The sequence below is a fragment of the Coregonus clupeaformis genome, chromosome 7 (genome assembly GCF_020615455.1).
Source record: "Coregonus clupeaformis isolate EN_2021a chromosome 7, ASM2061545v1, whole genome shotgun sequence".
In the NCBI taxonomy this organism is placed as follows: domain Eukaryota; kingdom Metazoa; phylum Chordata; class Actinopteri; order Salmoniformes; family Salmonidae; genus Coregonus; species Coregonus clupeaformis.
In genome coordinates this window covers 45,269,412-45,296,041 of record NC_059198.1, presented here as the reverse complement: position 1 = coordinate 45,296,041, position 26,630 = coordinate 45,269,412, and the positions used below count along the sequence as shown (strand labels likewise).

The window sequence follows — 26,630 nt, the reverse complement described above, 5'->3', positions numbered from 1 at the left end:
TTCGTGCTGATGAATAGCCCTGAGTATATTGGCTATACCACACCGCCTCTGGCCTTATTGCTTAAATATAACACATTCTCATGCCGGGATTTCGAAAAGTCCCTCTGAGGTTACAGGTAAGACCTGGGTCGTGTTCACTGGGGTGCAATTCAATTACAGAATCATCAGATATAAATATACTGAACAAAAATATAAACGCAACATGCAACAATTTCAAAGATTTTACAGAGTTACTGTTCATACAGTGAGGGAAAAAAATATTTGATCCCCTGCTGATTTTGTAAGTTTGCCCACTGACAAAGAAATGATCAGTCTATAATTTAATGGTAGGTTTATTTGAACAGTGAGAGACAGAATAACAACCAAAAAATCCAGAAAAACGCATGTAAAAAATGTTGTAAATTGATTTGCATTTTAATGAGGGAAATAAGTATTTGACCCCCTCTCAATCAGAAAGATTTCTGGCTCCCAGGTGTCTTTTATACAGGTAACAAACTGAGATTAGGAGCACACTCTTAAAGGGAGTGCTCCTAATCTCAGCTTGTTACCTGTATAAAAGACACCTGTCCACAGAAGCAATCAATCAATCAATCAGATTCCAAACTCTCCACCATGGCAAAGACCAAAGAGCTCTCCAAGGATGTCAGGGACAAGATTGTAGACCTACACAAGGCTGGAATGGGCTACAAGACCATCGCCAAGCAGCTTGGTGAGAAGGTGACAACAGTTAGTGCGATTATTCGCAAATGGAAGAAACACAAAATAACTGTCAATCTCCCTCGGCCTGGGGCTCCATGCAAGATCTCACCTCGTGGAGTTGCAATGATCATGAGAATCATTGATGCTTTGGGGGTGTTTTTCTGCTAAGGGGACAGGACAACTTCACTGCATCAAAGGTACGATGGACAGGGCCATGTACCGTCAAATCATGGGTGAGAACCTCCTTCCCTCAGCCAGGGCATTGAAAATGGGTCGTGGATGGGTATTCCAGCATGACAATGACCCAAAACACACGGCCAAGGCAACAAAGGAGTGGCTCAAGAAGAAGCACATGAAGGTCCTGGAGTGGCCTAGCCAGTCTCCAGACCTTAATCCCATAGAAAATCTGTGGAGGGAGCTGAAGGTTTGAGTTGCCAAACGTCAGGCTCAAAACCTTAATGACTTGGAGAAGATCTGCAAAGAGGAGTGGGACAAAATCCCTCCTGAGATGTGTGCAAACCTGGTGGCCAACTACAAGAAATGTCTGACCTCTGATTGCCAACAAGGGTTTTGCCACCAAGTACTAAGTCATGTTTTGCAGAGGGGTCAAATACTTATTTCCCTCATTAAAATGCAAATCAATTGATAAAAAATGTTACATGCGTTTTTCTGGATTTTTTGGTTGTTATTCTGTCTCTCACTGTTCAAATAAACCTACCATTAAAATTATAGACTGATCATGTCTTTGTCAGTGGGCAAATGTACAAAATCAGCAGGGGATCAAATACTTTTTTCCCTCACTGTATAAGGAAATCAGTCACATGAAATAAATTCATTAGGCCCTATTCTATGGATTTCACGACTGGGAATACAGATATGCATCTGTTGGTCACAGATACCTTAAAAAGAAAGGCAGGGGTGTGGATCAGAAAACCAGTCCGTATCTGGTATGAACACCATTTGCCTCATGCCTCATCTCCTTTGCATAGAGTTGATCAGGCGGTTGAATGTGGCCTGTGGAATGTTGTCCCACTCCTCTTCAATGGCTTTGCGAAGTTGCTGGATATTGGCGGGAACTGGAACACGCTGTCGATCCAGAGCGTCCCAAACATGCTCAATGGGTGACATGTCTGGTGATTATGCAGGCCATGGAAGAACTGGAACATTTTCAGCTTCCAGGAATTGTGTACTTTACATGTTGAGTTTATATATTTGTTCAGTGTATATTATGTAGAACAGACCTGCCTTTCTGTCATGAGGATTGGGGAATTGTGTTGGCTCACATTGTTTAATTGAGTTATTTTGAGGAAGCATATACTGGTTAAGGCGTCTCAAAATGGACAAATGGTACATTTTACATTTACATTTGAGTAATTTAGCAGACGCTCTTATCCTGAGAGATTTACAGTAGTGAGGGCATACATTTTTATACTGGTCCCACATGGGAATCGAACCCACAACCCTGGCGTTTCCATGCTCTACCAACTGAGCCACACGGTACCATTGCTGCTTTTTTCTTGTTTTTGAAGCGAAGGTCTTTTAAGGGAGTATGCGAGCACACTCGTTCGGCTTGACTACCTGAGGTCAACTAGGCGCCAGCCGAAACTGAAGCATGCTGACACCTTGATAAGACATAAGGGGTACATTGCATCTGTAGGCTTTTAAGTAAAGTGTTAACGACATTTCTATCTGCTAGTTCTGATAACCGATGTGAGTTGCGATATTTTCCGCAGGTGCCCTACCTCCCCGCTAGCAAGAAACAAGTGCAGAATGTGATGGCACTGCCGAGTGGTCGACAGGGTAACCTTGTGGACTTGGGCTCCGGTGATGGCAGGATTGTAAGTAGGGCTGGGCGATGTGGCTTAAAATATATCTCAAACTTATGGGCGATTCACGATATATCTACTATTTAAAAATGTTTTCTCTAAATAAGCTTTGTTGTACAATTAAAGGTAAAATGCACTTCATTTCAAACAGTCAGTAATAATCTAATGAATTCAGGGTTTGTGAAATTATACCTAGGCTAAATATAAGCCTTCCACAACCATAATACCCACTAATAATGTAATTATTTAATTAAAATAGTTTAACCTGCTTTTTTAGAATGATCACTGATCTGACTTTCAAGTCTGTCTATGAAAATGCCCTTTTTGTTACAAATTTAACCAGAACCATGCATAATGCACATTCACTGATAATGACTAACTTATTGCAGCAGGCATTATAGAAGATTAACACAGGTCTAATAAACATAAATCTCTCAAGCACAAGCCCACATGCTAGTGAGTAGCCAGCTAATCTTTATATTTCAAGTTTAGCTAACTTGGATCTATTTGCTAGCTAACAAGGTAGAACAGTTGAGTTGTTATGAACACATCCTTCTGTCTGTCTCCAACTGTTTGAACAGCATGCTAGCCTGTCCACTTTGTTCAGATGTGGAATCAAGTGGCCTACCTTATTTCTCAGAATGAGAACATGTTGCTGATTCCTTATATAATTGTGTTTTATGCTTATTGCACATTTATCAAACACAGACTAGACCGCTAGTATAACGGTCTTTGGCAAAAATGCTACTAGCGGTACGTTATGCCGCGCGCTACAAACTGAGAATACATTTTCCCAAAACTGAGAATACACCCCCCCCCGTCTGAGTATATGAACCTGTCAACAGATAAAAACGACCAAGCACGTCGTACAATCCAGATGTCTTTGAAAAACAATACCCCTTGACTTTTTCCACATTTTGTTACGTTACAGCCTTATTCTAAAATTGATTAAATAAAAAAATGTCATCAATCTACACACAATACCCCATAATGACAAAGCGAAAACAGGTTTTTAGAAATATTAGCAAATGTATAAAAAAAAAAATCAGATACCTTATTTACTTAAGTATTCAGATCCTTTGCTATGAGACTTGAAATTGAGCTCAGGTGCATCTTGTTTCCATTGCTCATCCTTGAGATGTTTCTACATCTTGATTGGAGTCCACCTGTGGTAAATTCAATTGATTGGACATGATTTGGAAAGGCACACGCCTGTCTATATAAGGTCCCACAGTTGACAGTGCATGCCAGAGCAAAAACCATGCCATGAGGTCGAAGGAATTGTCCGTAGAGCTCCGAGACAGGATTGTGTCGAGGCACAGATCTGGGGAAGGGTACCTCTGACAGAACTCCAGAGTTCCTCTGTGGAGATGAGAGAACCTTCCAGAAGGACAACCTTCCTGCAGCACTCTACCAATTAGGCCTTTATGGTACAGTGGCCAGACGGGAGTGACTCCTCAGTAAAAGGCACATGACAGCCTGCTTGGAGTTTGCTAAAAGGCACCTAAAGGACTCAGACCATGAGAAAGAAGATTCTCTGGTCTGATGAAACCAATATTGAACTCATTGGCCTGAATGCCAAGCCTCACGTCTGGGGGAAACCTGGCACCATCCCTACGGTGAAGTATGGTGGTGGCAGCATCATGCTGTGGGGATGTTTTTCAGCGGCAGCGACTGGGAGACTAGTCAGGACGAGGGAAAGATGAACGGAGCAAAGTACAGAGATCCTTGATGAAAATGTAATCCAGAGCGCTCAGGACCTCAGACTGGGGTGAAGGTTCACCTTCCAACAGGACAGCGACCCTAAGCACACAGCCAAGACAATGCAGGAGTGGCTTTGGGACAAGTCTCTGAATGTCCTTGAGTGGCCCAGCCAGAGCCCGGACTTGAACCCGATCTAACATCTTTGGAGAGACCTGAAAATAGCTGTGCAACGACACTCCCCATCCAACCTGCAGAGCTTGAGAGGTTCTGCAGAGAAGAATGGGAGAAACTCCCCAAATACAGGTGTGCCAAGCTTGTAGTGTCATACCCAAGAAGACTCGACGCTGTAATCGCTGCCAAAGGCACTTCAACAAAGTACTAAATAAAGGGTTTGAATACTTACGTAAATGTGATATTTCAGTTTTTTTTACCTGTTTTTGCTTTGTCATTATGGGGTTTTGTATGTAGATTTTTGGGGGGGGACCATTTAATCAATTTTAGAATAAGGCTGTAACGTAACAATGTGGATAAAGGCAAGGGCTCTGAATACGTTCCGAATGCACTGTATATCACGGTCGCAAGGCATCTGAACTAAAAGGTTATAGAGCCAACACAGATTGTAATAACATAGGTTGTAATATGTATGCTCAGGCGCTAGCACACGTACGTTGTAATAGTGTTGGATGGTGGTATTATACATTTTGTATTGTAGATATGTAGTGGTGTAATAATGTTATGATGTACTGTTTTATATTTTGTTTTATGTGTAATGGAAGTGCCTTAATTTGTTTGTCCCCAGGAAGAGTAGCTGCTGCCTTGGCAATAGCTAATCGGGATCCCTAATAAATTCAAATACAAAAATAAGCCTTTTTTTTCTGGCTTCCACAGTGATTTTACCCACGTATCGCTACTGTTCAAACCAAGTCTTCAGTCAAGAGCTAGATTGTAGCTTCAACTGTTTTACGACTAATAAGATTGAGCTTTCACCACATAATTAAAAGTCTACCTTTGTTTTTCCCTTCAGAAAATGTTTTGGTGTCATATGTGACATACATAAGTGTTTTGAATTGAATAATGCCAAAAAAATTATCAGGAGGGAGTTTCCCAAAAACATGAAGACCATCTTTAGCACTAAGATCATCCGATGTCCTTTGCTAGGTAATGGGCAAACTGATCTTAATGCTAAAGATGATCTTTATGTTTTGGGGGAAACACACCTGATCAGGCACAAATGAGCATGGTGAGGCCATCATTCCCCAGGGGCTCCTCGTGTGCCTGCTACTGAGTTAAGATTAGTGTGTGTTTATTTAGCCCTCTGCAGGCAGAAACGGCATCGAACTGGCCAAATTAATGTGGGTTTATTAGGCCCACTCGGGACACTCCAGACAATGGCAGTCAGAGCCAGATGGTGGCTGAGATTCAGACTGGTGTCTCTCATCTCAGATCTCAAATTTTGGACACAGGTGTCACTGCTCTGATGCATCACTCAGACATTTCTGAGGGTCATGGGCATTTAACAAACCTTATATTGCTGAGTATCTTCAAATAAATAAAAAGTGCATGAGGCCAAGGTTCTGATGGGGTAGAGGGAAGCATGTGAGGCTGATCTTGAGGTGTGTGTGCTGTAAATTGATAACACAGAATTCCTATTGTAAATTTGCCACAATATGCAAATATAGACAGACTTGTGAAAATATTTAATGTAATATGCTATATTTTTTTGTGGCTGGCGGACTCATCCGGCTGAAGATTAAAATGTTCCTTCCGGTGGGGAGGGGCTGATTCACGGAGAGGAAGTTGCGACTGCAAGGCCTCAGGCTCAGTACAGCAGTTCCAAAGCAACCAGTTAGCTTAGCCAAAGCTAGCACTGGGATTGGGTAGAACCGCTTGAGGAGAATAACACAGAAAACAGGAACAAGCACGCAGCTGTAAATTCAGTTTGTATTACATTTTCCGGAGGACTTACGACGTAAACCCCTCAAACAGACAATCTTTAATGCGTGCTTTATTTTTTAACCCGGGTTCCCAGTGCAACAGCTAGTCAGCGTTCGCTACATGTCTTGTTCACCTTCATTAAACCCCGTGTAGCAACATTATCAACAATAACAAGGGTCGTCTCTTAAAAGCGATACATTGTATGGAGATCTGCATTAATTAATGATTTCACCTGCATTTTTATGATGCAATGTCTTCTAGTCGCGAGTGGGCCCATTGCCACAACATGAGCCTCTACCGGTGTAGCCAACACTTCAAGTAGCCTGCTTGCTACAAATATTTATTGGAAGCCAGGAGAGGCATCGAAATTAACTCCGAACATGGTGAGTATGGGTTATAATCTGCCACATTATTACTAGTTAATTAACTAACGTGTCAGGAAATGGATACTATTAAAAATCCAATACATGGACAATGTAGAATAGATGCTGTAGACTTCAGCAAAGCGATGACAGAACAGAAATGGTCAATATCCTTTACTGAATATAATATTTTAATCAAAATGTGAAACCCTTAGTATTAAATTATAAATATTGAACTGATCATTTGCATGCATGTGTTAGTTACCGGTATTGTCACATTTGACGTGTCATATCTTGAAAGCTTTCTAAATGATCTATTCTACGATGATATTTTCCCAGTATAAAATTCCAGAATTCTGGAAGAAGATATATTTTAAACAGCAATCAAACCCTGTCGAGCAAGATAACGGTTCTTGTTTGTGCTCCACACATGATGAGTAGGCTACCTGGTTTCCGGGATGTGAGTCGAATTCGTCTGTCTGCGACACTAGACACACATCTTGCAAGACCAAATATTTGCGTTGAGTAATCCTAGCATGTTGCGGCCCATTAGAAGAATTCGGGCCCTTTGCTCTGCAAGATGCTTCAGATATGCAGAGGAATCACTATTCTCCTTTTTGCTATACTGTCCTTCCTGTGACTCAAATGCTAACAATTTGTTTAACACAACTCTCTTAAATAGTGAATTGACAGACTCCCTTTGCTGCTGGTTTAGTGAAATCCATTATACTATGATTATGAATAGCAGTTGGGTGGAAATTACCAATGCGATGAGGAAGTTAGTGTGAGTATTTTCCATAAGCGTCACAGTGCAGCACCTGTCCTGGGCCCTATGCAATTTGGAGGAATTTATGTGACATCCATTTGACCTTACTGCCCCGAAAGCTGGGTGTACACTACATGACTTTCAAAATCCTAACATTGCTGAGCCTCACATTAAACTATCTTCATACCAGTCGTTTTTTTTTCTTTCCAACATAGTGGTGCGCAGACTAAACAATGTGACAGACGGGGGTCACACACAAGATTGTTCACTTGTTCGTGAGGATTCTCTATACCACGCTGTCTCGTGAAAACAATGACGTGATTACATTTTTAACATAGTTATAATGAGCTGTGGCTCAAAGCAGCCTTATAAATGTTTTCAGTCAGACATTCATACCTGCCATACAGAGTTGAAATACACTATATATACAGAAGTATGTGGACACCCCTTCAAATTAGTAGATTCGGCTATTTCAGCTACACCCATTGCTGACCGGTGTATAAAATCGAGCACACAGTCATGCAATCTCCATAGACAAACTTTGGCAGTAGAATGGTCTTACTGAGGAGTTCAGTGACTTTCAACGTGGCACTGTCATAGGATGCCACCTTTCCAACAAGTCAGTTCGTCACATTTCTGCCCTGCTAGAGCTATCCCGGTCAACTGTAAGTGCTGTTATTGTGAAGTGGAAACATCTAGGAGCAACAACGAAGTGGTAGGCCACACAAGCTCACAGAATGGGACCGCCGAGTTCTGAAGTGCGTAGCGCGTAAAAATTGTCTGTCCTCGGGTTGCAACACTCACTACTGAGTTTCAAACTGCCTCTGGAAGCAACGTCAGCACAAGAACTGTTCATCGGGAGCATCATGAAATGGGTTTACATGGCCGAGCAGCTGCACACAAGCCTAAGATCACCATGCGCAATGCCAAGCGGCAGCTGGAGTGCTGTAAAGCTTGCTGCCATTGGACTCTGTAGCAGTGGAAACGCGTTCTCTGGAGTGATGAATCACGCTTCACCATCTGGCAGTCCGACGGATCAATCTTGGTTTGGCGGATGCCAGGAGAATGGTACCTGCCCCAATGCATAGTGCCAACTGTAACGTTTGGTGGAGGAAGAATAATGGTCTGGGGCTGTTTTTCATGGTTCGGGCTAGACCCCTTAGTTCCAGTGAAGGGAAATCGTAATGTTACAGTATACAATGACATCCTAGACGATTCTGTTCTTCCAACTTTGTGGCAACAGTTTGGGGAAGGCCTTTTCCTATTTCAGCATGACAATGCCCACGTGCGCAAAGCGAGGTCCATACAGAAATGGTTTGTCGAGATCAGTGTGGAAGAACTTGACTGGCCTGCACAGAGCCCTGACCTCAACCCTATTGAACACCTTTGGGATGAATTGGAATGCCGACTGCGAGCCAGGCCTAATCTCCCAACATCAGTGCCCAACCTCACTAATGCTGGTGTGGCTGAATGGAAGCAAGTCCCTGCAGCAATATTCCAACATCTACTGGAAAGTCTTCCCAGAAGAGTGGAGGCTGTTATAGCAGCAAAGGGGGGACCAACTCCGTATTAATGCCCCTGATTTTGGAATGAGATTTTCGACGAGCAGGTGTCCACATACTTTTGGTCATATAGTGTATGTAGCCAATACATTTTGAATTCAATAACAATGATTGTGAACTTCAGAGCTGTAACAATTAAATGTTTTGGTTAAAGGCTACAAACGCATACTAGTAGTAGTCATCGCCCCTGCTCGAGAGTCTACACATTCTGGATGATGCGATACAATGTTATCATCGCACTGGCGAGCTCTCATTGGCTATTGCTGATCAATGTTAAAAATGTTTAGTTGCACATCTCACACTACAACAGCATTGCAGATTTTGTGCCGATAAAATCAATGTTTGAAAATATCCGGACAGCTCAACGACTGCATCGGTAGCCCCTAGATTGTGTCTCTGACCCACTCACATTCAACAAGCGTCGGTGACGGCCGCACACCCCGTGTAGGAAACGACATCGGGATTTATTCTCAGATCTGGAAAAGTTGTCTGGGACAGCTAAATCGTGGCCAAAATCGTGTAGTGTATGCCCGGCTTAATGAAACTGTCGTCAGTGTGCTGCTAACAGTATAGCTTCTTCCACTGTCCCTGTCCCCATACCGGGCTCGAACTAGTGATCCTCTGATCGCAAACACACGGACCACCCTTGAAAACGTACTAACCAATTGAGCTAACGAAAATGATCAAATTCGCTAGCTCCATTGGCAAAATGTTAAGCTAGCTGTGGAGTGGGCTTAGATCACATTCTTAACTTTGATAAACGAACAATTTATTATTCTTAAAGCTCTCTACCTATCGCTCATATTTTCCAATTCCTCTCCTCCGCCTTTCTATCATTCCTCCTTCCCTTGCTCCCTCCCTCCGTTGATCCCGCAGGCATCAGAGGAGAGCTCACTGCGCGCTCTGGAGAGTCTCATGACAGAGTTCTTTTACAGCTGTACAACCAACGAGCGCAAGAGAGAGATTGGTGAGTGTGGCGCTGGTGGTAGTGCCGTGCCAAATTTGATCTGGGTACAGAAGCATGTCCATTCAAAAGTATCGTTGTGCAACCATCTGAACAATTCCGGCCACCCTTATGAAATTTGGCATGGTAGTAGAATGGACCAGAGCCATGTACTGTGGTGCACTTGGTATGTGATTTAAAATTGAAATGGGTGCTGCTATGTTGGCTCAAAGTCCCATGATAATTGCATTCACGCAACGCTGTTGTCATGGAACGTTTGGTGCTGAAATGGTGGTCAGTTTGCAGAACTTTTTATATTGATTTGCTATGGACTATACAGTGCAGATGCAATTTTAATTACAGATACAGGTAATATATCCTCATATTTGTAAAGTAAAAGAATGCAGTGCTGAGGCAAAGGGCTCGTAGTGAGGACGACTGGCTACTACTCTGAACTGTGTGTGGTGAGCTTTCTGGCGCCCAGAGCTGCTGAGGCATCACCCAAGTGGGTGCTACACATTGTGAAGGAGGAGAGGTCCAGTAGCTACACGACAGACTAGTTCCCAGAGTAGTCCTCTACGTAATCGTCACTAGACTCATCAACCATCGCCCTGACCACCTTCCTCTGATCAAGTCATGAACTGTCCCGCTCCATCATTGGAGGATGCATGTACTCAAACTCTATTGGTTGACCTAACTAGCTAAGCTACTCATGATGATGTATTGCTTCTTTGTTTTTTGCTTTTTAAGCACTTTGACATTCTTATGAAAAGCACTATAGAAATGTTATTATTATATTTGTGATAAGTTGTCATAATTATCTTTTTATGTAAACAATGACTTATGTAAAAAATTTCTCAACATAAAAAAATAATTATAATGTGCCTCCTTTATTTCTGCCCATTCTGCAGAAGAGCTGCTGAATAACTTTGCTCAGCAGATGGGAGCATGGCGCCACTGCTTGTACTTCATCTCCAACACTCGGAACGAGTATGTGATGATGTACAGTCTCACAGTATTTGAGGTAAGTTCATTTGGTGAATGTTAGGAATAGTCTGGTAGTAATATTGTATAGGCCTATCACCTGAAGGGGTCTCCAACACCTTGAGTCTCAACATTGGAGCCCAATCACACACGTATGCAGTTTGTAATAAACTCCATGACGGACAAAGCCTTATAATACAACTATTGTACTATACAATACTGAAATCTTCTGTGCTACGTAGAGGTGCCAATGGCTTTGCTGTACTTGACTCGCAAAGAGGACACCGTTACATAGCAATGGTTATTTTAATGGGGCTGCTTTCTGTTGATAATATGCAAATACACTAAAGACATTCTCAGTACTGAATGCAGATGTCACACATTGACATTTTCAGAACATGAGATGTCGTGTTCAAGACAGATCTCTTTGCTCGGAGATACGGGACTTTAAACTATAGTTTATTTTATACTAAACTAACATTGGCTAACCTGTTGATAGTTAAATTGGTGATTGATGAACTCCAATTGAAGTTCCAACCCCCCCCTGTCTGAAAGGCTGTCATTGAGTTTGAGTTTGAGTTTGAGTTTATTTTTTTTATTTTTTATACATTAAGGCTAAGCTTGTTGTGACTTGTTAGTGGTGTGACGCCTGAGTAGGTCAGTGGGAGGGTCACATGCTTTGTTGTTTCTATGGGTTTTTGCAGCTATAGGCTACACCTTTTCAGAGAAGTAGTGTCCTGGTTGATGATTGTGGCGTCATAATTGGAATTTTGCACATTGGTTTCGAATTTGTGTTCTGTTTGTTGGAACTTGTACTGTGGATGTTTTCAACATCACTTTGCTTGATGATCATAAGGGCCTCACATGTTTTCATGGAAATGGGTCTCCAAGAGGTTCTTCGATGCATGTCCTTCGTGTAGGCTCATTGGTGTTTGATCACTGTTGTTGAATACATTAACGTTGTAGTCATGCTGATATATTTTTGGAACCTCCAAACCAGAAGTTCCTTCGTGAAAATAAAGTTATTCTGTATTTGTATATGCGCATCAGTGCATGGCTGACTATTCTCAAGTTCGTTGCTGTAAATGAGTGTGTTCTCAGTGAACTTACCTGGTAAAATAAGGGTTAAGTAAAATGAGGGATGTGACAAATGAAACGTTTTTCTTAAAGTTTAAACTTTTTCGGTTTTCCGTTTTAAACAATAAGAAAAATTCATAAAATTCCATGTGAATTCACAATGCAGCTGCCAGCAATGGTTTGGGTCTTATGGTGCGTCACTTTCAGATGGTTAATCATTGCACCTGTACTAACATTACTGTACCTCAATTCCACCTCGCAAAGTTTGCATTTCCTTCTCATTTAAGTTCTTATAGTATTGCCTTACAGGACTTCGCCTGCCTTTCTCTGCATTTTTTCCAACAATGACGTAGTGGTGGAGAGTCAACTCCAAAATAATTGATTCCTCCCGGTGTCGACTCCCATTTCTAAGTGTCAAGATTCGATTCCGCTAGGAATAGACTCCTAAGATTCTGTATTTTTGGAACGGAGGAGGCTGATTAGTTGCCGTACTTTCAAGAACATAAACACTCGCATCTTTCATAGCGAGCTAGCAAGGGATGGAGAGAGATGGGCACAGTATAGGCAGGTCGGCCACCAGGCAGACAGAATCGTGCACTAGGCCTATCTATCGGCAATGTGGTCCTCTGTAGCTCAGCTGGTAGAGCACGGCGCTTGTAACGCCAAGGTAGTGGGTTCGATCCCCGGGACCACCCATACACAAAAATGTATGCACGCATGACTGTAAGTCGCTTTGGATAAAAGCGTCTGCTAAATGGCATATTATTATTTATTATATTATTATTAATCAAAAGCTGTATATCACAATTTCTTTGCTTGCAATGTTTTGCTACTTCAGTAAAGCAGGGCCCATCAATGAATAGGCTAGGATATTGAGATGAGCGAGATGCAACACTTCGCTCTCACGCAGTCAAACAAAGTATCTGCGCTTGTGCACGGGTTCACTTCACGCTGTTCACAGTATCACTCAATTGATCAATAACATTTTGAAGCTGAGCCATTTGACTCGTGCTCTTCTTCGCAGTACAGTCATATCGGACTAAGATCATAACATGGCGTCAAAGTGCTTCAACCTTGTCAAATATGAGACAGGAGAGATTATTTCACAGAAAATAATGTTCCTTGAGTTTAGACTGTTGAAAAGTAGCCACCTACTCTCTGTCATTGAGCAGAGCAGCCCAAACAGAGTCATTGCCATGGTTACTCACCGACTCGGCCGCCATGAGCAGAGTGCATGCAGAGCGAGCTGCCTGCGAGCAGGGAGCGAGTGAGAGTAGCAGCTAATGGATTCACAAACAGAGAATGTTATTTCTGGTTTCAGGCAGGGCCGGGCTTTAAATTTGGCAGAAGTAATCGTGCCTGGATAGGTAGGGTAGGGCCTGAATGTCCCGGGCATGGGTAGGGCTTAAAATGCATGCCCGTGCAGGGCTCTACGTGGTAGCCAGGGCACAAAAACAGCGGCAAAGTTGAGCCTTGCGCTCCACTCTTAGTTGTTGTGGAAATTGACCCACTATGCTGTTTACTTTCTGCATGTACGTGATATCGCTGAGTCTACTTTAAATTACACTACTTTCCCCAGACATAAAAATGGTATCCATGAGTAGGGCTGTTGTGGTGAGCGTATTACCGCCACACCGGAGGTCACGAGTCATGAAGGCAGTCAAATTCCACATGACCGTGCAGTCAAATTCCACATGACCGTTCAGTCATGGTAATTAGGCTTCTCCAAGCTCTGATGCTGCTGCTGGTCTACCAAACTTGCTTACTGCCTGGTACTCAGCACTCTATTATCCCTCTAATCACTCTGACATCAATGCAAATGTATTCGAAAATCTAATCAAACACTTAATGAGAGCCCATGAGCTCATGTTGCGCAACATTTCTATAGGCTATGCAGTTGCGGGAGAAAACAGAGTGATGGCCGCTAATAAAAAGATGAGGATCCCATCAACATTCTATAGGCTAGGTCTACTATATTTATTTCTCAACTTTCCTAACATTAAGCACATTGCTTATCTTTACAACAGGAGAATTGCCTACCTGGCTGGCAAGAAAATAAACCACGGGGAAAGCACCCTCCATTTTGCTATTTATATGCATAGATGACATGTATTTTTTCCCGCTGCCCCTGTTTCGAGACAGGTGCATTATAGTGGTCCATTCTAAATCAAAACAAATTTCACACATATATGATTTAGTATATGTAAAGACAATATTAAATCAAGAATAGTCTGATGGGTGACAATATTAGCCTATCACTTGTGAATGTTACTGCCTGGTACATCACTTGTGAATGATGCCCAGCATAAGAAACAATGCCTTTTTTGCGACTTTTTCTAATCATAGTCGCACACCTCATGTAGCCTAGCCCATAGGCATTTATGTTTTAATAATGTTTGTATCACAACTAAAGTGGCCAATTAACTTCTTAAAATTAAGCACATTAATCCACTTTACAAGGGGTGTAGAGCCTAACTGGCATATATAAGCATTGCATGAGTTTCAAGTTTGGGGAAGATAATTTTCACCATAAAAATGCACCTTTATAGTCCCCTGTAGCTCAGTTGGTAGAGCATGGTGCTTGCAACACCAGGGTTGTGGGTTTGTTTCCCACAGGGGGCCAGTATGAAAATGTATGCACTCACTAACTAAGTCGCTCTGGATAAGATCGTCTGCTAAATGACTAAAATGTAAAAAAAATGTAATAAAAGCATACATGCATAATTGCATTTGCAGTCACTTTTGATAATGGTGTTTTCCCGCTAGTGGAACATTTGCGCTTATATCCTATTACCATGTGCGCATTGCTGCGCTTATAATGTGAAGAAATAGCCTAATAGTTTATCAACATTTTAAGCTAAACGTTCTGATCTGTTGCGTCAGCCACATTGCATAAAAACATTTTTTTGATGCTAGTGGTTGTATTAATTTGGGATCTATCGTGTTGTGGCAAATTTGTCCTTATATTGTTCAAAGAACCAAATTATTTCCAGAGTTTTTGTAGAAGTAAGATAGACTTTATTACAATAGACAAAGCCGAGGTGGTTTGCAAAGAATCTCCCTTCCACCTCTCAGCTCTCAGTTTATATAGTCGTTGTACATACATTTTAGCTTAACCCCTCCCTCTTGGGTTCCCCCACCGCTGTCTCCAGTTTCCACCTCTTGACCGCTCCGCCCACTTCCTTAGTTTATGATAGTGGCGAAATCTGACTTCTCCTCAATGTATTCAGTTTGGAAACAATGGTAGTGCAATCAATCAAGCCCTGTCATGCAAACATAATCATGTTCAGTTTGAACTCTATTCAACCCCGGTTCACCCTGGATTTGCCTAAGGAGAGCCACTGGGTCACAGTCTGGTTTCAGTCCCTGATAAGATAAGACAACTGTAGAATCTGACCCGAACACAGGTCAGATGCTCATTTTACACACACACAAACCTAGTGAGATGAACCAATTCAATTATTTCTTAGCAACAGAGATAAAAAATCCATATTAATGTAAAAGTCCACGTCAATTGCGGCCCACAACTGTCCCAGACCATGTTTGGAATATTTATTTATCCCACAGTATAGAATAGGTCAACTTTTGTACTATGGGGGATAGTAGATTGACATAGGCTAGTGCTTTTGCTGTTCGTTAGGCCTACTCATCTTGTTGGCTGACGAAAAGTAAACGTGGACAGTTTTTCAATATCTTCAAAATGCATCTTGGAATTGGAAAAGGACACACGCAGTTGCGTCCCCGATGTATCTGTCTGCACTTGTAGCCTGTGAGAGAGACCTGATCACGTGACGGAGAGCCATGCGAGTGAGAGGCGCTTCGGATTGCGCCGCACACTCAGGAAGAAGGGCACAACGTAGCACTCCGGGCCACAAAGGGGATGCCACTGTGAAATTCGAGGCATTATCAAGTGCTTGTCAAATTGTGAATGAGAGACTATTGGATTGTGTACAGCTTGCACAAAAAAACAAAGCAGAGCTCATGCCTTTCAAGCAACTTTTTTCAAATCGTCATTAGTCTCATCATGCAGCCTTTCAATGTATTAAAAATCAAAACATATAGCCCAACCTTTGTAGAACAACTGAAGTTACATTAACTCTAAATTAAGCATATAGGAGTACCTATTTCTTTGTTAACCGCTCAAAACAGAATAGTGCGTACTCCCTCAAATCTTTTGGAGAAAATATCCTTTCTATTTTATTCAGCTTTGTTCAATTGTATTCTTCATACTATAAAATAATGTAAAATAATGCCACGGAATTATAGGCAAATCTTGTCTGCTAAATGAACTAGTGTAGCCCACAGCCATTTGGCATAGCCACATCAGAACCTAACATAAGGATAACTGAGAGTATGCCATGTTTTTTTTTCTGAAATAGACTACATTTTCTTCATGCTTCTTAAGACCTGTCTAAAATAAATAATGGATTTATTGTGAAGGTGTAGTCTATATTACATGGATTTATTAGACTTTTTAAAATGGCTTGTAGACTATGTGTGGAAGCCAGGAGATGCAACATGTGTTTATGTTAATTAACTGTCAATTACCATGAGACCGACAGTTATTTGCTTGACAATCACCGGCTGACCAAATTTTGTGACCGCCACAGCCCTATCCAGGAGTTCATCTGACTCTGGGGAAGTAGATAAAGGCCCTCCTTGCCAAAATCCAAAAGTATCCCTTTAAGCCATTTTTTCTCAGTGTGATTTATAATTATGAACATCACTAAAAGCCCAAATATTTTTGTAACACTTAAACTGTCTGCCATAACGCTTCATAAGTGTTATTAAGCTTCATAGCATGCTTCATAACTTGTCAAATATATATTATGACAATATAATTTATCTTGTGTATATGACTTGAAAAGCGCTTAAAATAAAATGTATTATTGTAATGCAATAAGTGCATATATACATGCATTGTGACATTGCGGTGTTCTTTAGTCTTATGACACCTCTGATTATAATGGCTGCATAATAGCGTCAAGAGTACATCCATGGCACATGTCAAAATTGTCAGAAAACGTGTTGGACAGCTCTTAATGTTGCAACAGTTTAGGATTTTATGATCGTGTTACGATGCAGAACAGTAATTAATGGCTAAACCTACCTCAGGGTTGTCACAAGGTACACCATTTCCAACATTTAAAAAAATATATATATATCTGTTAAAATGAGAATTTCCCTTAACCCATAGTCATTTTATAACCTTTATTGTTAACACATTGATATTAGACATGTACCCGACCATGTGGGATTTTACTGATGACTGGAATGAATATGCAATAGCAAGAGAAGACACCCTACACTTTTTAACTGATAGGCCTACTTATGGTTATGATCATGATAAGTTATAACAGTGTTTTAAAGCAAGTTTGGCTAGTTCAAATAAAGTTACGCAAAGTGGTCATCATAACACCTGAAAATCTGCCCATTGTTGCCTTTTCAGAACCTGGTAAATAAGATGTGGCTGGGAGTAGCCTCACAGGACAAGATGGAGATCCGTAGCTGCCTGCCCAAGCTGTTGCTGGCCCAGCACAAAGCTATGCCCTTCTTCATACGCAACAAACTCTGCAAAGTCATAGTGGACATTGGTCGCCAGGACTGGCCCATGTTCTACCATGATTTCTTCACCAACACCCTTCAGGTGAGCCCTGCTAAAATTGTGTTGAATATCTTATGTTGGCTTTGCCAATACAGCAAACGGTAATATTTTATTTGATTAGTCCCTCACAAATGGTTCATAGAGGTTCAACTAACTTTCCACTAGCCCTAAACCTAACTGAAGTTGTTGCATATCAGGAAGGAATAGGGCAGGATTCCCAAATAGGTGGCCCCCCAGGTTTTCTGAGCAAAAAAAAAAAAAACTATTATTATTTGTAATACTTTTCGTTGTTGGACATAAGCCTGTAAATTCACCAGGTACAAAACATTAAGAACACCTTCCTAATATTGAGTTGCAACCCCCCCCCCCCCCCACCCTTGCCCTCAGAACAGCCTCAATTATTCGGGGCATGGACCCCACAAGGTGTCAAGCGTTCCACAGGGATGCTGGCCCATGTTTACTCCAATGCTTTCCACAGTTGTTTCAAGTTGGCTGGATGTCCATTGGGTAGTGGACCATTCTTGATAAACTGTATGTGAAAAACCCAGCAGCATTGCAGTTCTTGACACAAACCGGTGCTCCTTGCACCTGTTCAAAGGCGCTTAAATATTTTTGTCTTGCCCATTCACCCTCTGAATGGCACACATACACAATCCATGTCTCAAGGCTTAAAAATAATCCTCCTTCAACCTGTCTCCTCCCCTTCACCTACACTGATTTGAAGTGGATTTAACAAGTGACATCAATAAGGGATCATAGCGTTCACCTGGATTCATCTGGTCAGTCTATGTCATGGAAAGAGCAGGTTTTCTTAATGTTTTGTACACTTAGTGTATCCGTTTGTGCCTCATTCGGTCAATTTGCAGTGTACAGATTATTTATAACTATGTTTCAGCCCCCCGACCAGCCGCTCAAGAAAAGCAATGCCCCATGGCTGAATGTAATTGGGGACCCCTGGAATAGGGGGAACTCTTGATCACAATTAACAACTTGATACTTTATTTATCTAAATATTAAAATCACGATGTTTAGGCCATCAATAGCCTTCATCAGAATGTTGTTGCATATCAAGTAGCACTTGATAGATTGATTTATTATTTAGGTTTGTATGCCTTTTATAGGGGGCTACCTAAATAAAGTCTAGCCCAAACAACATTACAATAAATAAATAAAAATGAAAAAACAGAACTGACAAAGCCATACAACAGAAGTTAAATAAAGTGACATAGGCCTGTCATTTGATACATTAGTCTTCATATGGTCCAAAAAAATAAATAATAATATGGTCACCCTGCTAGCATTTTAAAAGGATAGTTCATCGCTAAATCTGTATCTCTCAACTGTTTTAGCATCTGGCAAATTGTGCATGGAGAGCACTTGGCTGCAATCCACGATTTCATTAATTTGATTGACAGGCAAAAGGTTAAAGGCCCAATGCAGCTATTTTTATATCAATATAAAAATAATTTCTGGGTAACAATTAATTACCTTACTGTAATAGTTTTCCATTAAAATTGTAAAAAATAAACAAATCAATATCTCAAGCAAGAATTTTGCCTGGACTGTCTGCGAGTGGTCTGAGTGGGGAGGGGAAACTTGAAAACTAGCTCTTATTGGCAGAGGTTCGGAATAGGGCTGTTGCAGTGGCCGTATTACTGCCACACCGGCGGTCACGAGTCATGAAGGCAGTCAAATTCCACGTGACCGCTTAGTCACGGTAATTAGACTTCTCCAAGCTCTGATGCTGCTGATGGTCGTTAGTAGCCTACCAAACTTGCTAACTGCCTGGTACTCAGTACTCTATTGTCCATCTAATCACTCTGACATCAATGCAAATATGATTGAAAATCTAATCACGCTTCATGAGATCCCATGAGTTCATGTTGCGCAACATTTCTATAGGCTAGCAATTGTGCGAGAAAACAGAGTGATGGCCTCTATTAAAACGAGGAGGATCCCATCAGCTTTCTATAGGCTATAGGCCTACTATATTTATTTGTCAACTTTCCTAATATTAAGCACATTGCTTATCTTTACAGCAGGAGTATAGCCTACCTGGCTGGCATGAAAATGAACCACAGGAAAAGCGTCCTCCATTCGCTATTTAAGTGCATAGATGACATGTATTTTTTCCACTGCCCCTGTTTCGAGACAGGTGCATGATAATGGTCCATTCTAAATCAAAACACATTTCACACATATATTATTTAGTATGTGTAAAGACGAGATTAAATCAAGAATAGTCTGATGGGTGACAATATTAGCCTATCACTTGTGAATTATATTTACATTTTACATTTTAGTCATTTAGCAGACGCTCTTATCCAGAGCGACTTACAGTTAGTGAATACATATTTATTTATTTTTTGTACTGGCCCCCCGTGGGAATCGAACCCACAACCCTGGCGTTGCAAACGCCATGCTCTATCAACTGAGCTACATCCCTGCCGGCCATTCCCTCCCCTACCCTGGACGACGCTGGGCCAATTGTGCGCCGCCCATGAGTCTCCCGGTCGCGGCCGGCGGCGACAGAGCCTGGATTCGAACCAGGATCTCTAGTGGCACAGTTAGCACTGCGATGCAGTGCCTTAGACCACTGCGCCACTCAGGAGTTTCACTTGTGAATAAGGCAAGAAACAAAGCCACTTTTTTAAATCATAGTCACACACCTCATTTAGCCTAATAAGGCAAGAAACAAAGCCACTTTTTTAAATCATAGTCACACACCTCATTTAGCCTAATAAGGTTTGTATCACAACTAAAGTGGCCAAATAAGTTCTTAAAATTAAGCACATTAATCCGCTTTACAAGGAGTGTAAAGCCTAACTGGCATACATAAGCAGCGCGTGAGTTTCAAGTTTGGGGAAGGTAATTTTCACCATAAAAATGCACCTTTTTATAATAAAAGTATTACATGCATAATCGCATTTGCAGTCACTTTTGATAATGGTGTTTTCCTGCTAATGGAACATTCACGCTTATAGCCTACTGCCATGTGCGCATTGCTGCGCTTATAATGTGAAGAAATAGCCTAATAGTTTATCAACATTTTAAGCTAAACGTTCTGATCTGTTGCATCAGCCACATTATAGCCCAACGTTTGTAGAACAACTAAAGTTACATTAATAACTCTAAATTAAGCAATAAGGAGTACTTATTTCTTTGTTAACCGCTCAACATAGAATAGCCGCATGTGCACACTCCCTCAAATTGTTTGAAGAAAATATCCATTCTATTTTATTCAGCTTTGTTCAATTGTATTCTTCATACTAAAAAATTATATAAAATAATGCCACGGAATTCTAAGCAAATCTTGTCTGCTAAATTAGCTAGTGTAGCCCACAGCCATTTGGCATAGGCAGATCAGGACCTAACATAAGGACAACTCGGAGTATGCTATTCTGTTCTTCTGAAATAGACTACATTTTCTTCATATCATGCTTCTTTAAACCTGTCTAAAATAAATAATGGATTTGTTGTGAATGTGTAGGCTATATTACATGGATTTATTATACTTTTTTAAATGTAGATGTTCCTGTGGAAGCCAGGTGATGCTAAATGTGTTTGTTAATTAACGGTCAATTACTGTGAGACCGACAGTTATTTGCTTGACAATCACCGGCTGACGGAATTTCGTGACCACCACAGCCCTAGTTCGGAACGCTCTTTGTTATTGGTCTATTAGCTAATTCTGGTGATGTCACCAGGCAAGCCGAAACTCCACCCATGCAAAGCCTGCTGATTAGAATGTCCTATGAAGATTGTATTTTCAACCAGCAACTATCAGGAAATAACAATTTTTTTTCTCACACTTTTACAGTGTTAGTTTCATCAGCTGTACAATATGATATAAAACACAGGAAAAACAGAATTTTGACTTCCAATGCATTGGCCATTGGAAGCCTTTATTATAAGTTATCATCCCCATGTCATCATCCAGTCCTATACATACAGTATGTACAGTTGCAGTACAGTGCTGAGAAAGTCTGTGAACCCTTTAGCGTTTTCTGCATAAAGCTGACCTATGATGTGATCTTCAAAACAAGCTAACATGCTCTCCCCTGTAATGGTGAGAGCATGTCAGCATGTTTTGTTGTAGCCTCTGTAACCTTATCACTCATCACTATTCATGATTAATTCATGTTTTTTCTTAATCATGGCATTATCAGGTTTAATGTTCAGAAACATCTTCTATTCTTACTTACAATAAAAGTGACTCCAAAATTGCATTATTCACAATTCAGTTCTGGTTGGGCAAAACATAACCCAAAACACGACACAAAAAAACTGCAAATGTATACAACGAGTTTGTAGAGTTAGAAGCGTGATAGAATCATTCCATGCAAGGAATATGGGACAAAATACTAAACTCGTGACAACATTAATACACTTTTATTGAGCTGATTAATATAGAGGTTCAAATACTAGGTACAATTTATGCAGAAATACAGAAAATGCTGAAGGATTCACAAACTTTATCTCACCACTGTATGTATAGTCCTATATATTCAGTATGTACAGTAGGGCCGTGGCGATACCAGTATCGCGAAAAGGAAACAATATGCAAAGCGGATTAAAATTCGTTAGAGAAACATCCCAAATGTTGGAAACAAACATAATTATGTTGTCATCCAGAGTCACATTTATTTGTGTTCCAAGCTATAGCACACAATATTTCACCTACAACAGGTTTTTAAAGGACCAAAGAGTTAGGTCTGCTTTGTGTTTACATTTTAGACATGGGAAGAATATTGCCCTAATGTACAGTATATTGCTCTTCAATAAGTATATTTATTTGATGTTTTAACGAATACATACTAACCATGCTAAACATAAGTAGAATTTAGACCATACTAACATTAACACAATATATTAACTTACACAAAATCAAATTAAATCAAATGTTATTTGCAACATGCGCCGACTACAACAGGTGTAGACCTTACAGTGAAATGCTTACTTACAAGCCCTTAACCAACAATGCAGTTTTAGGAAAAATAAGTGGTCAGTAAAAAATAACGAATAACAACTAATTAAAGAGCAGCAGTAAAATAACAGTAGGGTGGTTATATACACGGGGTACCGGTACAAAGTCAATGTGCGGGGGCACAGGTTAGTTGAGGTAATTGAGGTAATATGTGCATGTGGGTGGAGTTAAAGTGAGTATGCACAGATAATAAACAGAGAAGCAGCAGCGTAAAAGAGGGGGTGGGGTGGGGGGACAAAGCGTAAAAGAGGGTGGGGGGACAATACAAATAGTCTGGGTAGCCATGATTAGCTGTTCAGGAGTCTTATGGCTTGGGGGTAGAAGCTGTTAAGAAGCCTTTTGGACCTAGACTTGGCGCTCCGGTACCGCTTGCCGTGCAGTAGCAGAGAGAACAGTCTATGACTAGGGTGGCTGGAGTCTTTGACAATTTTTAGGGCCTTCCTCTGACACTGTCTGGTATAGAGGTCCTGGATGGCAGGAAGCTTGGCGCCAGTGATTTACTTGGCCGTACGCACTACCCTCTGTAGTGCCGTGCGGTTGGAGGCCGAGCAGTTGCCATACCAAGCAGTGATGCAACCAGTCAGGATGCTCTCGATGGTGCAACTGTATAACTTTTTGAGGATCTGAGGACCCATGCCAAATCTTTTCAGTCTCCTAAGGGGTATTACAGACTCAGTCAGGGACATGTTGAAAATGTCAGTGAAGACGCTTGCCAGTTGGTCAGCGCATGCTCGGAGTACTGGTAATCCGTCTGGCCCTGCGGCCTTGTGAATGTTGACCTGCTTAAATGTTACTCACATAGTCATCCGGAACAGCTGATGATCTCATGCATGCGTCAGTGTTGCTTGCCTCGAAGCGAGCATAGAAGTGATTGAGCTCGTCTGGTAGGCTTGTGTCACAAGGCAGCTCGCAGCTGTGCTTCCCTTTGTGGTCTGTAATAGTTTGCAAGCCTTGCCACATCCAACGAGCGTCGGAGCCGGTGTAGTATTGAGGTATGCAATTTTCAAAACTTAAATATTTTCAATCAGATTGATGTTAAAGGTACATTTAGTTGCTTCTTTTTTTTTGTTCAAAAGTGAGGCCACCACTTCTTTGTCTCTGGACAGGTGCCCTGATTGGTTTGAATCAAATAATGTTGATGCGTGTATGTGTGCGCGCACGTGTTTTGTTTTTGCCGTGATCGTGTGTATAATTCAAAATTATATTTTATATTTGAGATTCTTCAAGTAGTCACCCTTTGCCTTGATGACAGCTTTACACACTCTTGGCATTCTCTCAACCAGCTTCACCTGGAATGCTTTTCCAAATCTTGAAGGCGTTCCCACATATGCTTAGCACTGGTTGCTTTTCCTTCACTCTGCAGTCCCACTAAGCCCAAACCAGATGGGATGGTGTATCGCTGCAGAATGTTGTGGTAGCCATGCTGGTTTAGTGTGCCTTGAATTCTAAATAAATCACAGACAGTGTCACCAGCAAAACACCCCCACACCATAACACCACCTCCTCCATGCTTTACGGTGGGAGCTACACATGCGGAGATCATCCGTTCACCCACACCGCGTCTAACAAAGACATGGCGGTTGGAACAATGCAAATAGTCTGGGTAGCCATTTGATTAGCTGTTCAGTCTTATGGCTTGGGGGTAGAAGCTGTTAAGAAGACTTTTGGACCTGTGTGTGTTCTGTGTGTGTTACTGCAGCTGATCCAGTCTCCTACCATGGCCTCTCTGGGGCTGGTTTTGCTCAAGACCACATCCGAGGAGCTGGCGTGCCCGCGGGAGGATTTGAGTGTGGCACGGAAAGACGAGCTGCGCAAACTGCTGCTGGAGCAGGTCCCCACGGTGCTGGGACTACTGACAGGTGAGCAAGTTCAACCATTCATTACAATGGGAAGTTGGGAGGTGAAACACTGGCGGTTCACCAAGCGGAGCGGCTCCCAGTGTTCATGCACGTTGGCATCACTTGGTTTGGATGGCGAAAGTTTAGAAATGAAACTATGCTGCACTTATGTTAGTCAAGCAAAATTTAGTAGGAGGTGTCATGGCTAAAGCAGTCTGGCTTGCTCTATAAAATGCATTGACATTGTTCACTAACCTAACGTTAAAGGGATACTTCGGGATTTTGGCAATTACATTTAACATTTTAGTCATTTAGCAGACGCTCTTATCCAGAGCGACTTACAGGAGCAATTAGGGTTAAGTGCCTTGCTCAAGGCCATGATTTTTTTGTAAATTAACTTGTCTTAGCAGAATAGATATTTGATGCAGAGGGTAGAAATTGTTTATTTGGTTGATGTTACTTACCAAGCCAAGCAGACAGACCCGGCGTCAGGATAAAGTGACAAAGGGGCAGTTGAAATCGGTTAGGGGGCACAATTTTGGGGGGGTTCTTGCATTGGAATTATATTAAATTCTGCTTATTTCATGCTATACCACAAACATAAAGTTTAAATACTGAAACTCTGAGACCATTGAGTGCTTTTAAAGTGACAGGTTGGTGCAAAATCTATAGCCCATCTCCGCTGCGCTGTATCAGCACAATGGACAGCACCCTACACACTAAAGCAAAGCCTATTAGGCAAATTAATATAGGCTACAAGATAGATAGGGTAAATCACATGTTACAAACAGCCTATGTGAATGCAGCCATACACACACAGCTGTCTTACCAAAATAATGCAAACTAAATGCTGAAAATAGTAGGCTAGTTATTCACGCAAAACAAAAATACTGAATAGCAGTTTGGCTTAGAATACCGACACAACTGCGAATGCGAACGAATGAATGCGAACAGAACAAAAGTGGTAGGTCTACTATAGGCCTATAAACAAAATGTCAGATCGATAAAGGCATGACACAATCTATTTATGCTACTTACATTAACAGTAAACAAATGCAGTAAACAAAAGGCAAATGGAATTTACCAAAACATAGCCTACTAAAGTGAGATGCAGCCATGCACAGCGGTCTTATAAATAGGCCTATAGGCCCGCTTCAAACATGTAAAATCATGCAGCTCATGAGTTCATCAACACGTTGCGATATGGATCAAATTCGACCCACCCATATAATCAATTAAGCAATGCCGGCCTACCATTAACACGTTTCCAGTACGTACAGTTCTCATTTACAATCACGAAAAGCAATGCGCTACCAAGAAACCGTAGCAGTAGCATGATGAGGCGTCATGTGAGTTCTTGCATTGGAATTATATTTAATTCTGCTTATATCACGCTATACAACAATAAACATAAAAGTTCAAATGCCGAGATCATTGACTTCTTTTGATCACACTAAGCAAGACCGGCTGGCTAAAGAAGTAATTTTGCCATTCCATACCCTAGGTTTTTGCTGAAAATGACGCCACTGACCACCAAGATGTTGAACTAACACAACCAGCTAGATCGTTTCTTATCAAATCAAATTTTATTTGCCACATGCGCCGAATACAACAGGTGTAGACCTTACAGTGAAATGCTTACTTACAAGCCCTTAACCAACAATGCAGTTTTAAGAAAAATAAGTAAAATAAAAATAACAAATAATGAAAGAGCGGCAGTAAAATAAAAAACAGTAGGGAGGCTATATACAGGAGGTACCGGTACAGAGTCAATGTGCGGTGGCACAGGGTAGTCGAGGTAATTGAGATAATATGTACATGTGAGTAGAGTGACTATGCATAGATAATAAACAGAGAGTAGCAGCATCTTAAAAGAGGGGGTGGGGTGGAGGGGACAATGCAAATAGACCGGGTAGCCTTGATTAGCTGTTCCGGAGTCTTTTGGCTTGGGGGTAGAAGCTGTTAAGAAGCCTTTTGGACCTTCGCGTCCGACTCGTTGAAGAAAAAATCTTTGTCCAGTACGAGGTGACTAATCGCTGTCCTTATATCCAGAAGCTCTTTTTGGTGGCAGAAACATTATGTACAGAATAAATTACAAATAACACGAAAAAACACACAATTGGTTAGGGGGCCGTAAAACGGCAGCCATCTCCTCCGGCACCATATTCTTCAATCAGAAGAGTTGTATCCTCCTTCATGCTCTGTTGAACTTCCTGAGTAATTGATCATTCTCCCCGAAATCTTCTTGTAAGATCCCCCTTAAATGCCAGTTGGATTAGTTGACCTTTCCTTGGGTTCAGTCTGTGCTGACTGAACACGTTTGTCCAAGAGGAAGATGAGTT

The 26,630-nt window shown here is 41.4% G+C and overlaps 1 protein-coding gene across 2 annotated transcripts in view; it reads left to right on the top strand.

The window, feature by feature from the left end:
• The first annotated feature begins 6,011 nt into the window (after positions 1-6,011).
• The window catches only part of LOC121569796 (exportin-6), a 90,323-nt gene continuing 69,704 nt past the window's right edge, over positions 6,012-26,630 (top strand). For both annotated transcript variants that reach the window (XM_041880998.1, XM_041880996.1), the window contains exons 1-5: positions 6,012-6,547; positions 9,731-9,821; positions 10,709-10,821; positions 17,308-17,505; positions 24,150-24,309. In XM_041880998.1, coding sequence (XP_041736932.1) covers positions 6,545-6,547; positions 9,731-9,821; positions 10,709-10,821; positions 17,308-17,505; positions 24,150-24,309 — 565 coding nt within the window. In that variant the 5' untranslated portion in view covers positions 6,012-6,544. The remainder of the gene's footprint in view (positions 6,548-9,730; positions 9,822-10,708; positions 10,822-17,307; positions 17,506-24,149; positions 24,310-26,630) is intronic.